General features: G+C 42.3%; 1 protein-coding gene across 1 annotated transcript in view; it reads right to left on the bottom strand.

Annotated features, from left to right (window-relative positions):
* The window catches only part of ttc7b (tetratricopeptide repeat domain 7B), a 350185-nt gene that overhangs the window by 276356 nt on the left and 57469 nt on the right, over window positions 1–16360 (bottom strand). Inside the window, exon 3 of the mRNA XM_072568076.1 lies at window positions 11016–11137. Within this exon, the coding sequence (XP_072424177.1) occupies window positions 11016–11137 (122 nt within the window). The remainder of the gene's footprint in view (window positions 1–11015; window positions 11138–16360) is intronic.

Below are 16360 nucleotides of genomic sequence, written 5' to 3'. Positions count from 1 at the left end.
TCCCCAATCTCTTCAGCCTCCACACGCAACTTCCCATTACTGTCCTTGATTGGACCTATTCCTTCCCTAGTCATTCTTTTATTCCTGACATACCTATAGAAAGCCTTAGGGTTTTCCCTAATCCTACCAACTAAGGACCTTTCATGTCCCCTCCTTGCTGCTCTTAGCTCTCTCTTCAGGTCCTTCCGGGCTACCTTATAACTCTCAATCGCCCCTATTGAACCTTCACGCCTCATCTTTACAAAGGCCGCCCTCTTCCATTTAACAAGGGATTCCAACTCCTTATTAAACCACGGCTCCCTCACACGACCCTTTCCTCCCTGCCTGATAGGTACGTACTTATCAAGGACACTCAATAGTTGCTCCTTGAACAAGTTCCACATATCAATTACGCTCTTGCCTTGGAATCTACTTTTCCAATCCACACATCCTAAGTCATGCCTCAACGCATCATAAATTTCCCTGCCCCCAGCTATAACTCTTGCCCTGTAGTACACACTTATCCCTCTCCATCACTAGAGTAAAAATCACCGAATTGTGGTCACTGTCCCCAAAGTGCTCACCTACCTCTAGTTCTAATACCTGGCCTGGTTCGTTACCCAGACACAAATCCAGTATGGCCTCACCTCTTGTTGGCTTATCTACATATTGTGTCAGGAAACTCTCCTGCACACATTGCACAAACACTGACCCATCTAACGAACTTGAGCTATAGCTTTCCCAATCAATATCAGGAAAGTTAAAGTCTCCCATAACAATCACCCTATTACTGTCACTCTTCTCCTGAATCATCTTCGCAATCCTTTCTTCAACGATTCTAGGACTATTAGGAGGCCTGTAAAAGACTCCTAACAGGGTGACCTCACCTCTCCTATTCCTAACCTCAACCCAAACTACCTCAGATGGCAAATCTTCGTCCATCTTCCTTTCCACCGCTGTAATACTATCTTTGACAAGCAAAGCCACCCCCCCCCCCTTTTTTACCCCCACCTCTGACCCTACTAAAACATTTAAACCCTGGAACCTGCAACAGCCAATCCTGTCCCTGATCTAGCCATGTCTCCGTAATAGCCACAACATCGAAGTCCCAGGTACCAACCCACGCTGCAAGTTCACCTACCTTATTTCGTATACTTCTGGCATTAAAGTATACACACTTCAAGCCACTCTTCTGTTTACAGGCACCCTCCTTTAAGATTGATGCCATATTCCTAACCTCCCTACACTCCAGGTCCTGCACCCTAAAGCTACAGTCTGGGTTCCCATGCCCCTGCAGAGTTAGTTTAAACCCCCCCCCCAAGAGCACTAGCAAACCTCCCCCCAAGGATACTGGTGCCCCTCAGGTTCAGGTGCAGACCATCCTGTTTATAGAGGTCCCACCTTCCCCAGAAAGAACCCCAGTTATCCAAGTACCGAAATCCCTCCCTCCTGCACCATCCCTGTAGCCACGCATTTAACTGTTATCCCAGAAGGCCCTGAACTCTCTTGAGATGTACTCAACGAATTTGCTATCCCTTAACAGGATTGGGTCCATGCGCCAGTGCCATGTATCCATTCCACCACCCTTGATTTAAACATCTAAATACACTGCTGCATGGTCTGAGACAGCTATATTCCCAATTTTGCACGCCAATGTTCTGTCCAAACAATCTGATGACATAAAAAACATGTCAGTTCACATATGGCGCTTGTGTTGGTTGGAATAGAAAGTAAAGTCTCTTCCATTAGGGTGGAGGTGCCTCCACACATCCACTAATCCCAACTCCTCACACAAGTCCACCAACTGCTTAGATTTCGCGGGCATACCTGCCGGGCCCCTTGGCACCCTGTCAACCTCAGGATCTACTAGGCGATTAAAATCCCCTCTAATGATTGTGCAACGTACCCCAAGACTCATTAATTTAGTGAGTGAATCAATTAGAAATTTAAGAGAGTGCACCAGGGGACAATATATATTCAGGACGCCATACTCTTCTCCATGTATTAGAGGTTTAAGAATTAATAACAGCCCATATTCATCCTTGATTTGCTCAATTATGCAGTTTCAGATGTTCCTTATCAGTTAAATGCATCTCCTGCAGCAGGGCAATATCCACCCTTTCCTTCCAAAGGCTTAACAGCACCTTCTTTCTTTTCATAGGGGAATAGCTCCCTTTCACATTCCAGGTGCACCACCTGAACAAATCATTAGCCATGGTCATTCAGGGCAGCCTGTGGTTTCCCAAGAGGAGGAAGTTTATCTGAGGTGCAGCGAGCGACAAAGACATTAAACTGTATAAAGTCTAAAAACTACTTCTACAAAAACTACAACAAATAACAAAAACTAATCACTAGATTTAACTTAAGCAAACAGCCAAATAACTCCCAATTCACGAGAGAGCTCCCCCCTTGGCCATTGGGGGCACTCCTCCCAACCCTTACTACCATCCCAACTCCCTCTAGCTGAGGCCATGCCCTAGCCCCAGGCAATTCACAAATGAAGAAAATCTGTTATTACATTCTGAGAGTTAACAATGGATGCCCATCTCTCCACACCCCTCCCCCCCACCACCGAGTCCTTTAATTCAGAGAATTCACAAAGTCCTTCACCTTTTCTGCAGAATCAAAATTACATACTGAACCTCCAAGAGCAAAATGCAGAACAGCCGGGTACCTCAAGGAATATTGAATATTCAGATTCCTTAATTTTTCTCTTAACTTCATCAAACACCCTTCTCTTCTTAATTAGGGTTCCTGAGAAGTCCTGAAGAAACATTATTCTTGAGCTTTTGTACACTAAAGCCTATGAATCTCTTCCCACTCTTCTTGAAGTTACAATCACGAACTGTTTTTGTTTATAATGCAGGAGTTGCACTAGGATCGCGCAGGGGCATTGAGATCTGGTGGGCCCCCTCCACACTCAACAAGCACGACTCCAACTCCAGCTCCAGCTCCAGGAACTTCAGGAGCCACTTCTCCAGGAAGCCGACGAGGTCTTCACCTTCCTCACATTCCAGAAGACCCATGAGCCCTAGGTTTTTCCTTCTATTTTTATTTTCCAGGTTGTCCACTTGCTCCTGAAGGACCCGAACCTTGTCTTCCAGCGTTCAGATCCTTCCTCTGGAGACCTTAGCCACAGTCTCCGATGTCCCAGTCCTCTCCTCCACTCTTCAGTCCAACATTTGAATTTCCTGCTGATGCTTTTTCAGCATGGCAGATAGTGGTTCCACCGTTGCTTCAATCTTTTCTCGGAGTTGGGCAAACCCCAATAGTAAAGGCTGCTGCTCCATTAAATCCAAAGGGGCTGCCTCAGGAATTTGAGCAATAGTTGCAGACACCCCTGATGCTGTAGGGGAGTGCCCTGCCTCCTGCACTTCTTTAGGCCCCTTTCCTTTATTTGTTTTCATCCTGGTCTTAAAGCTGTTAAACCACAATTCTGACTGCTCCAAATGTTCAGTAATTTTATATTAGCAATTTTTTTCTCCTGGTGTGGTTGTTGAGGGGAGTAAAGATCCACCTTGCCAGGGGGTATGGCACAGAGCCTAGCATAGCAGACCACTCAGACCACAGCCATCTTGGATCTCCAGCCTTGAATATATTTAAAAACGCAGCCTCTACAGCTATCTGTGGTAAGGAATTCCACAGGTTGACTATCCTCAGAGATGAAATTGCTTATTCTGAGATTATGCTCTCTGTTCCTAGACTCTTCCACAAGGGAAAAGAACCTTACTTTTCTGCCCAGTCAAGTCCTCTAAGAATCTTGTATGCTTCAAGAGCTCTGTGCCTCATTCTGTAGATTCCGAAGAGTACAGGCCTAACCTATACCACCATAAGACCATATCTGAAAGCAGTTTACTAAATCTTCCCTGGACTACCACTAATGCCAGTATACCTTTCATAAGATAACACACCCAAACTTGTTCACAATATTCTAACTGTAGTGGCCTTGTTTAGTTTGACAAAAACCTCTCTATTTATATACTTCATACCATTTGAATTAAAAGCCAACATTTCATTTGCCTTCCCTATTACCCGTGAACTCTTTTTGCAATTCATGCACAAGGGCTCCTAAATGGCCCTGTTCTACAGATTTCTCCACTCTTTTTCCTTTTCCATTTAAATAATATTCAACTCCTCTACTCTTCTTGTCCAAGTGCATAACTTCACATTTTCCCATGTGTCAAGTTTTTGCTCGCTCGCTTATCCTGTCTATATTCCTCTGCGGATTCTGTGTGTCATCCCCATCACTTACCCTCCCACCTACTTTTGTCTCATTTGCAAACTTAACTGAAGTACATTCACTTCCTTCAGTGATCTGTGGGACACACCACTAGCTACAGGTTGCCAGTCTAAAATGCACCCACTTTCTTCAGCTTTGTCTTGTATTACTTAGGTAATCCTCAATCTATAATAACATACTGCCTCCAACACCATAGCCATTTATCTGAACAATAACCTAGTTTATCAAACATCTTCTGAAAATCTCAATGTTTAAAATCCTCTGCATCCCCTTTACCTATCCTCCTCCTTACCACCTCAATGTATTCTAGTTAATTTGTTCGGCATGATTTCCCTTTCATGAAGCAATGCTGACTCTGCTTTTTTGTATTATGTATTACTAAATGCTCTGCTATTACATCTTATATAATAGACTCCAACATTTTCCCAATAATAGACATTAAGTTAATTGCCCTTTTTGGGTCTTGCTCCTTTCAGAAGGGTGAATGTTTACTCATGAAAATACACACAATTTAATTAGAAACAGACATCAAATTACTTGCGGGGGGGTGATGCATAAAGTTCCATTCTTCATGAATAATGGAATACATTTGAAAGCATTTTTGCAAGATGAAGACAGAAGTTTTCACATATATTACCACACAGAACTTAAAACAGAACCTTCTGTAACCCTTTGACAAAAATGGACTAGGGTAATTATCGAACGACTATATAGACTGAAGAAGAAATTAGGGCAATACCTTCTTCAGGGGCAACACTGCTGCCTCACAGCACCAGGGTCCCAAGTTCGATTCCAGCCTCGGGCGACTGTCTGTGTGGAGTTTGCACATTCTCCCTGCATCTGCATGGGTTTCCTCCGGGTCCTCCCACAGTCCAAAGATGCGCAGGTTAGGTGAATAGGCCATGCTAAATTGCCCATAGTGTTAGGTGCATTAGTCAGAGGGAAATGGGTGTGGGTGGGTTACTCTTCAGAGGGTCGGTGTGAACTGGTTGGGCTGAAGGGTCTGTTTACCCACTGTAGGTACTCTAATCTACTCTAAAACGTGATCACTGTCAATGTCCAAAACTCCCAGCCTTATTTTACTGTCATAGTTCTTTATCAGGAACATTGGCTGAAGACCCAGGAGAGTTTACATTGTGAGGCAGTGCTTAGATTACTCTTCATTGTGCACATTGTGCACAAAACAAAAAAACTGACTACATTGGATTTTCCATCCAAGCTCACATCGGAAGCAGGGTGAGGGACCAGAAGTAGGTTTTTACTCATTTATTCGTGAGATGTGGGCGTCGCTGGCTGACCAGCATTTATTGCCCATCCTTAGTTGCCCTTGAGAAGGTGGTGGTGAGCTGCCTTCTTGAAGCACTGCAGTCCTTTTGGTGTAGGTTGACCCACAATTCCCTTTGAGAGGGCATTTTGACCCAGCAACAGTAAAGGAACGGTGAAATATTTCCAAGTCAGGATGGTGAGTAGTTTGGGGGGAAACTTGGATGGTGTTCCCATGCAACAGTTATCTGCTGCCCTCTTCTTCCTCAATGGAATTGGTTGTAGATTTGGAAGGTTCTGTCTGAGGATCTTTGTGAAGTTCTGCAGTGCATCTTGCGGATAGTACACACTGCTGCTACTGAGTGTCTGTGGAGGTTTGTGGATGTGGTGCCAATCAAGCGGGCTGCTTTGTCCCAGATGGTGTCAAGCTTCATGAGTGTTGTTGGAGCTGCAGCCATCCAGGCAAATGGGGAGTACTCCATCACATGTCTGTCTTGTGCCTTGTAGATAGTGGACAAACTTTGAGGAGACAGGTGGTGAGTTACTTGTTGCAATGTTCCTAGCCTCTAATCTGCTCTTGCAACCACTGAGTTTGTGTGTTGGGTCTGGTTGAGTTCCTGGCCAATGGTAACCTCAAGGATGTCAAATGTAGGGGATTCAAAATAATAATGCAGCGATAGTAACACCAATGAATGTCAAAGGGTGGTGGTTAGATTCTTACTTTGTTGCACAAATGTTACTTGCCATTTGCCAGCCCAAGCCTGGATATTGCCCAGATCTTGTTGCATTTGAATATGGATTGCTTCAGCACCTCAGGAGTCAGGAATGGTACTGAACATTGAGCCAGTGAACATCCTCATTTCTGACCTTAATTTAGAGGGCAGGTCATTGATGAAGCAGCTGAAGATGATTGGACCTCAGAACCAACCTGAGGAACTCCTGCGGAGACATCCTGGAGCTGAGATAACTGATCCCCAACAACTACAACCATGTTCCTACGTGCCAGGTAATGACACTAACCGGTGCAGAGTTTTCCCCCAGTATCCACTGATTACAGTTTTGCTAGGGCTCCTTATTGCTAATCTCAGTCATATGTGGCCTTGATGTCAAGGGCTGTCACTCTCACCTCACCTCTGAAATTCAGCTCTTTGGTCCACAGTTGAACTAAGGCTGTAATGAGGTCAGGAGCTAAGTGGCACTGACAGAACTTAAACCTAGCATCACAAAGCTGAGTATTGCTGAAGAGGTGCTGCTTGATGGCACTGTTGATGACACTTTACTAATGATTGAGAGTAGATTGATGAGGCAGTAACTGGCTGGTTTGGATTTGTTCTGCTTTTTGTATAGAAGATACACCTGGGCAATTTTTCACATTGTTGGGTAGATGCCAGTGTTATAATTGTCCGTCACCATTCCCGATGTGGTAGGACTGCAGAGCTTAGAATGTATTGGTTGGTTGTGAGATCACTTAGCTCTATCACTTGCTGCATGACACACAACTAGTCCTGTTTGGTAGCTATGCCAGGTTGACACTTCATTTTTATGTATGCCTGATACTGTTCCTGGTATTCCCTCCAGGTACTCTCCACTGAATCAGGATTGAACCCCTGGCTTGATGGTAATTTGTTGAGTGTGGGATATGCTGAGCCATGAAGTTGCAGTTTGTGCTGGAGTACTGCTGATAGCCCATAGTGCCTTGTGGACGCCCAGACTTGGGTTATTATATCTGTTCTAAGTCTGTCCCATTTAGTACAGTGATAGTGCCACACAACATGATGGAGCATATTCTCAACGTGAAAGTAGGACTTCGTCTCCACAAGGACTATGTGCTGATCACTTTTATCGATACTGTCGTGGACAACTGCAACTGCAGCCAGCATGTTGGCAATGATGAGGTCATGTATTTTTCTCCCTCTGGTGATTCCCTCACCAGACCCAATCTGGCAGCTATGTTCTTTAGGAGCTGACCAGCTTAATCAGTAGTGCTGCTGTTGAGCCACTCTTGGTGGACACTGAAATCCCCCACCCAGATTACATGTTGTGTCCTTGCCATCCTCAGTGCTTCCTCCAAGTGTTATTTAACATGGAGGAATACTGATTAATCGGCAGAAGGACAACTGTACATGGTAATCAGCAGTTTTCCTAGCTCATGTTTAACTTGAAGATATGAAATTTCATGGGGTCTAGTGTCAATATTGGTGAATCCCAGGACAACTCCCTCCTGATGTATACTACTGTGCCGCCACCTCTGCCAGGTCTGTCCTGCCAGTTGGGCCAGGACATATCCAGGGATGGCAATGTCTAGGGCATGTCTGTCAGGTACGATTTTGTAAGTATCAGTACTGTGAATTCCATCAGGCTGTTGCTTGGCTAGTCTGTGAGACAACTCTCCCAATTTTAGCACTAGCTTCCAAAAGGAAAACGTTACCAAGTTGACAGGACTGTTTCTGCCATAGTCTTTTCTGGTGCCTAGGCTGGTGGCCAGGTGATCTGTCCGGTTTCATTTCATTTCTTAGAGACTTTATAGTGATTGACACAACTGAGGGCATTGCAGAGAGTAATTGAGAGTCGATCACATGTAGTCTAGACCAGGTGAGGATGGCAGATTTCCTTCCCCGAAGGACATTAGTGAACCAGATGGGGTTTTTTCCGATTTTTTTTTTATTGATTTCGAATTCCACCATCTGCCATGATGGGATTTGAACCTGTGTTTCTGGATTACTACTCTAGTGACAATACCAAGGGGCCATCATCTCCCCCAAACGAAACTCCAGGACTGTTGTGGAGTTTCCAGGAGTTGAAGCTCAATCTCCTGAATATATCCTTGAGCAACAAAGGCAGGATTAAAGAAAATCACATCGGCCTAATTTTAAAAGATTCTTTCAACATTTATACAAATTTGGTACTAAACCTTTGCTGATATTCATGCTTAGTGGCTGGAGGCAAGAGGTTAGATGTTGTACATTTTGGGAATAAGTTTACCTGGAATTGGCAATCCTGACCAGAATTGCCAGTTGGATTGCGCCCCATCAAAGAGATAACAATTTTGGAAAGGAGTGAGGAGAAAATAATGATAGAAATAGAAGTAAAATTATCCAAAATACAACAGAGTTCTTTCCTCAAATTGGAACATGAAAAGATGCAAGAACATGAAAAAAAATGATAATTTTAAACAGAAATCACTTTAACAAGGAAAACGTACAATGAAGCACAAACAAAACTGCAAAAACCAGTGGACAAAAACGTAGGATTTGATGTAGGAGAGAATGAAAAACTTAAGTCTTTCCCTAGTTGTTCAGCCATTAGGTTAACGATTGTGCTTATTACTGCTGAGGTCCACTGAGAACAAGCTGTAGTGCTGCCAGAACCCATTTCAGGGATAGGCTGTGGTCATTTAAATTCACATATAAAATCAGGAATTTATGCCCTTTTGGGCTAAAAATACAGCAGTCATCTAATGCATTTGTTCTTTTTCCTCCTCAGAAATAACATTTTTGATGGGCCCCCACACTCTATAACAACATCAAACAAACACAAACTGTCCTTTCAGAGTTTGCACTTTTGCGAATGAAACAGGAAAGAAATGCATCGTATCCAAAGTGAATTCTTTGCTCAATGTAATAAGGAGACCTTCCTGCCTCTTGAGCAAGTTTCAGCTTTCCACTATCTCTATCTCAAGTCTGGTTAACTTGTCAATTCAATCTTGGACCACAAGAAATAGGAGGGAGTTGAATTAATAGGCTGTTGGGCCCCTCAATAATGCTCCAGCATTCAATAACAGATAACATTTCTCTCACCCATCTTCCTGCCCTTTCACCAACAAGAATTATATATCTCAGCCGTAACTATACGCAAGAACTTTGCTTCCACAGCTCTCTGCGGCAAGGAGTTACAAAGATTCATCACCCTCAGAGAATACATTGCTCCTCATCTCAGTCTGACCTTGGCACCCCTTTATTCTACCTGGCCCTAGACTTTCCCATGAGGGAAACATTCTCTCAGCATTTAACCTGTCAAGCCCTTGAAGACCCCCTTAAGAATGACGTTATCTCTCATTATTCTAAATTCCAATGAGTACAGCCCAACCTGTTTAACCCTTGCTCATAATACCAGGGTTCTCCCAGTGAACCTTCTCTGAACTGCTTTCAATTTAATAATATTTTTCCTTAAAGAATGGGGCCTGAAACTGCTCATACTACTCTAAATACAATCTCACCAGCACCTTGCACAATTGCAGCAAGACTTCCTGACTCTCTACTTCAGCCCCCTGAAAAAAATACACCAGCATGATAATCTACTGCACCTGTGTGTGCTAGCTTCCTGAGTTTCATGCACAAATACACCAGAGTCCCTTTCTGCTGCATCCTTTTGCAATTGAAATTATTATTTGATAGGGAAAATAGACAAGGTCTTTTCCTTGGGGTGGAGGAGTCCAGGGCTAGAGGGCATAGATTTAGGATGAGGGGGGAAAGATTTAACAGAGACCTACGGGGCAGAGGGTGGTGTGTGTATGGAATGAGCTGCCAGAGGAAGTGATGGAGGCTGGTACAATTACAACATTTAAAAGGCATCTCGATGGGTACATACATAGGAAGGGTTTGGAGGGGATACGGGCCAAGTGCTGGCAAATGGGACTAGATTAGTTTAGGATATCTGGTCAGCATGGACTGATGTGTCTGTTTCTGTGCTGGACATTGACAGACTATGACTCTAACAAATGCAGAGACTCTTGTGGACTGAAGTTCGGAACGCTACTATTGTGTGGGTATTTTCTAATTTCATTAGTCAAGGACTAAGTTCTAATTTTAAGGTTACAGAGCACCAGAAACCAGTTGTATGTTGGGAAACATGTCTCTTATTTAACATACTACAATCAAATCAGAATCACTGCTCCTTGTCTTCCAATAGCCCAGTGAGGAAATCTAGTCCCAGCCAGGAGATCTCCTTTCAGTGTGGTCTTAGCCCAATCCTGCATGGCTGTTTTGGCCTGGTTTTCCAATATACCTCAAACCCAGGAGCCATTAATTGAACTGTGATGAAATTTTAGTTTTTTTTCTTCTTATTTATGACTTCTATCGTTAATTCAGATGCTGAGGTGACTTATAAAACTTTTCACTTTGTTTTAGGAATGCACATGACAATAATTTGCTATTCTATTCTATTTGTAAACCTAAGAACAATGCTCCATCATTGGATTGAATTGCTTACTCAGATTTGGAAAGAAACAGGTAGTAAATCCAGATTGATAAGTTATTTCCATCGTCTTGAATTTGTTTCTAATAAATTCTTTTACTTAGTTTTCCTTTCTACTAGACTTTCTTTCCAAAATCTTTCAATACTTTTCTCTGAATTTAATTCATTTGAAATTATACAGATACTTGCATCCACCTGAGCAGAGGTATACGATGCATGCACGTACACAGTGATTCCAAATATGTTACCCTAGCTCCCATCTATGCTGCTTCTCTCACACACACACACACATATCTGTTTGCATACACACATACAAAGGTGCAAACATCTGAAATCTCACCCATTTTTGAAATAAATGACGTGAGCTCTTTGAAGTCCTGTTTCAAGGAAGAACCCCAATTCCTGTTCTTGGAATGCTGAACCGGGTTTTGGACTCCTGTTCTGGATATTTGTGTTCAATACCTGGCTCCAAAAATAAGAATAGTTTGTTATTTCTTTTGCCAATCTGTTAATCTCATTAAGAAAATGATATACACCTTTTATTTAAAGCAGATACAAAAATAGAAATTGCTAAAAAGTTCAGCAGGTCTTGCTTCCTCAGACCTTAAGATGGGTCACTGGACCCAAAATGTTAACTCTGATTTCTCTTCATAGGTGCTGTCAGACCTGTTGTGCTTTTCCAGCAATGTCTGTTTTTGTTACACTTTTTATGTATAAGGACAAAAAAATTAAGCTTGCGTATATCGAACACTGAAAAGAATGTACAGACTTTGAACTGGGGCAGTGTAATATTTAATTATCTAATGTCTAAAGATATATTTACTTAGTACAAACCAGTTTCTCTCATCAACAGAAAATGTGCAACTTAAACTATGGGAGGAGAGCACTATAACTGCCGATATAGGAACCAAACTTGTGATTCCTGACTTGGAGGCTGCTTTTATTTCCAAAGGACAGTGTTAAAATAGAAGTCAACTAATCTAACTTGAAAGAGATTCTGCCTTTGAATCAAACAAATAAATAGACATAACAGGCATTTAAGTGTACATTTTAATATTTAGCACAATATTTTCAGCACCCAGAACAGGAGACAGATAGTCGAGACAGTCACCAATTTGACCGACAATCAGCTTCTCAAACTTCATTTGTAGCATAAAGCAAAAGCAGCCCATTGCTAGTCAAGATACAAAACTTGTAAATGCCTTTTAAATGCACATAAGCCTTTTCAATGATGTGCTCCAGCATGCAACTGCATTTGGCATCTTGACTGACAGGACTTGGGACAGCTTTGTCCATTTCAGATATTTTGCAGTACACTAGGTCATTAAGGCCAAAGAATCGTCATTTACAGGAATACAGAAACAAGTGTAGGCCATTCAGCCCCTTCAGGCTCTTTTGCCATTCAATGAGATTACGGATGATCTTTGGCCTAACTCCATACACATGCCTTTAGCCCATATCCTTTAATACTTTTGTTTAACAGAAAAGTTACCTAACTCAGATTAAAAATTAACTACTGATGTGGCATCAACTACCATTTGTGGAAAATAATTCCAAATATCATCCTTTGTTTATACAAGTGCTTCTCAACATTTCTCCTGAATGGATTGGACCTAACTTTTAGATTATACCTGATAGTTCTAGAATCCCCAACCATTAGTTTAACTTTAACTGTTCTGTTTTTTTCTTAATGAGGAATATTTTGGTCAGATCATCCCTTAACCTGCTATATTCATTTGTAACATGCAAAATTATCCCAAAGTGCTTCACATATGCTATCAAAATTTTACACTGAACTGCATAAGGAGATACCGGACTAGGAATTGTAACAAAGTGTTATATTCTTAAGGTCTTAAAGGAAGGAAAGTAGAGATACAGATCTAGGGAAGGATTCCAAAGCTTAGGGGCAAGTCAGCTAAAAGCATGGCCACCAATAGGAGAACCAGAATTGAGGGACCTGTAGACTGCAAAGCTGAAGGAGGTCACAGATATCTCAATGCCTTAAAGGGCTTTGGTATGGGTACAGAGATTTTGAGAGATTGTAGGCTGGGTAAATCAAAGATTGAAAATTCTAGGGCTGGGGGAGACTACAGAATGCTTGGTGGATTATAAGGCATTCCACTTACCACCTGCACAAATAGATTGAGAAGTCATATCTTATTAACCAGAACATGTGGATCTTAAGAGAGAAACAAAATAGAAGTGCCACAATGATCACAGTGTCATTCATAAAAAGTAAGGAGAAAGTGAGGACTGCAGATGCTGGAGATCAGAGCTTAAAAATGTGTTGCTGGAAAAGCGCAGCAGGTCAGGCAGCATCAAAGGAGCAGGAGAATTGACGTTTCGGGCATAAGCCCTTCTTCAGGAATTCCTGAAGAAGGGCTTATGCCCGAAACGTCGATTCTCCTGCTCCTTTGATGCTGCCTGACCTGCTGCGCTTTTCCAGCAACACATTTTTAAGCAAAAAATAAAAAACAACAGAAGAGTTGCGATGGAGTCAAGGTCCACAAGGTATGAGGATACATTGCCATATCAGGTATTTGAGCCAGTTTGGGTGCTATTTTTAAAAAATACCAATTTAGATAAGGGGCTGTAAAGAATCATAACAATGATCAGTGAGGCCCCATCTGCCTCACTGTTAACAGGAGGAGAGCAGAAATGCAAGTTTAACCACAGAAAGTGACTTTGAAATTATTTCTGAGAAAAAAAAGAAACGTCAAAAGAATTCTGACATATGGTACCTGTGACAAAAGTGCTTTATATAACATTGCATCCCCTGAAGTCAGCTGCTAGTTATTTCTTTAAATATTTCTACAGACCAGGTAATGTTCTGGGGACTGGACTTGAAACATGCCATGACAGATGGTGGAATATGAATTCAATAAATATCTGGAATTAAGAGTCCAATGATGATTATGAACCCATTGTCAATTGTCAGAAAAAACCCACCAGATTCACAAATGCCCATTACGGAAGGAAAGTGCCATCCTAACTGCTTTGTAATTTATAGTCGTATGTAATTTTACAAGATAAACACAATGAAAAGTGTTCTAAGTCACCCTACCATGGTGCCTATATTAATGACAGAAGTCATGATAGAATCATGATCTGGCCTTTATGAATCACCAGATTCTCAATTGTGACACTGACTATTAACTGTCATCTGGGCAACTGGGAATCAGCAATAAATGCTGGCCTAGCCAGCAATGCCCTCATCCCATGAATGGATACAAAAATACCTTCCTTCACCACTATCTCCGTGACACCACTTTCAAGGAACTATATTCCACTGCACCACCACCGTGACCAGTCCTATTCCAGCCCCCACCCATAACTCTTTTGCCCAGACAATGATATCATCAGTGCTGCTTTTGTCTCTTGTGCAGAATGGAAAAGTTTATCAATTTTGCTTCCCATCTCCACACCGCTCTCCTTTGCACCTGATCCATCTCTAACTCCTCCCTTCCTTTCCTCGAAATTTCCATTTCCATTCCTGAGATTAGGCTGGCCACCAATATCCACTGCAAACCCACTGACCCCCACAATTGGCAGGACTACAGATTCTCTCACACTGTTTTCTGTAAAGACTCTCTTCCATTCTCCCAGTTCCTCCATCTCCGTCACATCTGTTCTGACAATTCCAACTTCAACCACTGGGCCTCCGAAATGTCCATCTTCTTCCTCAACTGAGGATTCCCCAGCACCATAATTGACAGGGTCCTCAGCTAGGTCCAACCCATCTCCTGGTCTTCAGCCCTCAGCTCCTCCCACACATTCCCCCCATCCCCTTACCTACGATCCCACTACCCTCCATATTTAATGGATATGTCATTTCTGCCACCTCCAGAGACAGATTCACTTCCCCTCCCTTGTCAGCCTTCTGCAAGGACCAATCCCTCTGCTCCATTCCTCCTTCACTCCCATCACTCGCCTCACAGCACCTTCCCTCACAACTGTAAGTGATCTATGACCTACCCACTAACATCCTCGCGCATCAGTATCTAAAGGCCCAAACACAGTTTCCAGGTGAAGCAGACCACCTGCACTTCACTCAATCTAGTCTACTGGATTCACTGCTCACAATGTGGTCTCCTCTATGTTGGGTGACTTCAACATCTCACTTTGTTCCCTGGCCAACATCTCGTCTCAGGCTTGTTGCAGTGCTCCAGCAAAGCTCAGCATATTCCACTTTGGAATGCTACAGCCTTTTGGACTCAATACTGAGTTCAACAATTTTAGAGTTTGAGATACCTTCTCCCATGCCCTTAGTGCAACTCCCACACACCAGGTCTTGCGATCATATGGTCTGCTATTACACACAACTCACCATTAGCCACTAATAATCCCCATTAGCAGGTATTCATTTTCCTGGACTGATAGTTATTCACTTCTTTGTCTGACCAAATGTTCTTCTCTTTTTTGTGCTCTACTCCTGCCTATTATTTACTCCTTAGTCCCTCCCCCCACCCTATCTTCTGCATAAAAACCGATATTTCCCAGCTACCTCAGTTCTGAAGAAGGATCACTAGACCCGAAATGTTAACTATGCTTTCTCTCCTTAGATACTGCCAGACATGCTGACTTTTCCCAGTAATTTCTGTTCTTAATTCTAATTTCCAGCATCCGCACTCCTTTTGTGTTTTTTTTTAAGGTCCCGTTGTACTCTCATATAACCTTCACCATCCATCCTGTCAACTTCCCTCAGGATGGATTACCTCAATAAGATTACCTCTTATCTTGTAAACTCTAATTGATACAGCCCAGCCTGTCTAACCTTTCCTCATAAGACATCACCCCCAACACAAATACCCAGGTTCCAAAACAGAAATTGCTGGAAAAGTTCAGCAGGTCCGGCAGCATCAGTGGAGAGAAATCAGAGTTAACGTTTCAGACGAGGACAAGGGGACACAATCCAAGATATCAGTTAAGTGAAACTCTCTGAAATGCTTCTAACACACTTTATACTTGAATAAGGAGATTGTACAAGCTCCAGATGCAACCTCATTAATGCTGAAAAACTGTAGAAAAACATCCCTCCTTTTATATCGCATTCCACATGCAATAAATAATACTTCACCTTTCTTCCTAATCATTTGCCAAACCTGCATGATTAATAACTAGGTTTTATCATTTTGAGTTGATTAAGTGAGGAATTAAATATATATTGCTTAATTATGGTTAATTGTAAAATAACTTTGGCAAGAAAGAATTACATTTGACCTGGGCCATTTATAACAGGTCTATGTATATTAATTTGTAAAATTGATTTGAGCTTCAACTGGTTTAGGTATGGTCAGTATTGTGAAATTAGAAATAGTTATTTCAGCCACATGATATTTGACAGGTGGTGGAAAATAATTAGATTTATCAGTTGGAACATATGGGATAATATCAATCACTAGGGGCTGACAGCGCATACTTCAAATAGACACACATAATGCTCGTCAATAAAGATATATTTTTAAAAATTGGTAGATTGATGAACAAACACTACTGAAAATGGGGCAAGATTACAAAATGTGGTTGGCATGTCAAAGAATGCATCAGGAGACAGGAGACAACATAATACTATACAACACAGAAACAGGCCCTTTGACCCACCAAGCCTGTGCTGACTCCTAGCTCATACTTAGACTACTACTAAACTGCCCACACGTGGTACCTATTCCTCTGTTCGCTTCACGT

Source organism: Chiloscyllium punctatum, chromosome 4 (assembly GCF_047496795.1).
Source record: "Chiloscyllium punctatum isolate Juve2018m chromosome 4, sChiPun1.3, whole genome shotgun sequence".
NCBI lineage: Eukaryota > Metazoa > Chordata > Chondrichthyes > Orectolobiformes > Hemiscylliidae > Chiloscyllium > Chiloscyllium punctatum.
The sequence above is the reverse complement of the archived record's forward strand: the minus strand, read 5'-3'. Positions and strand labels throughout refer to the sequence as shown.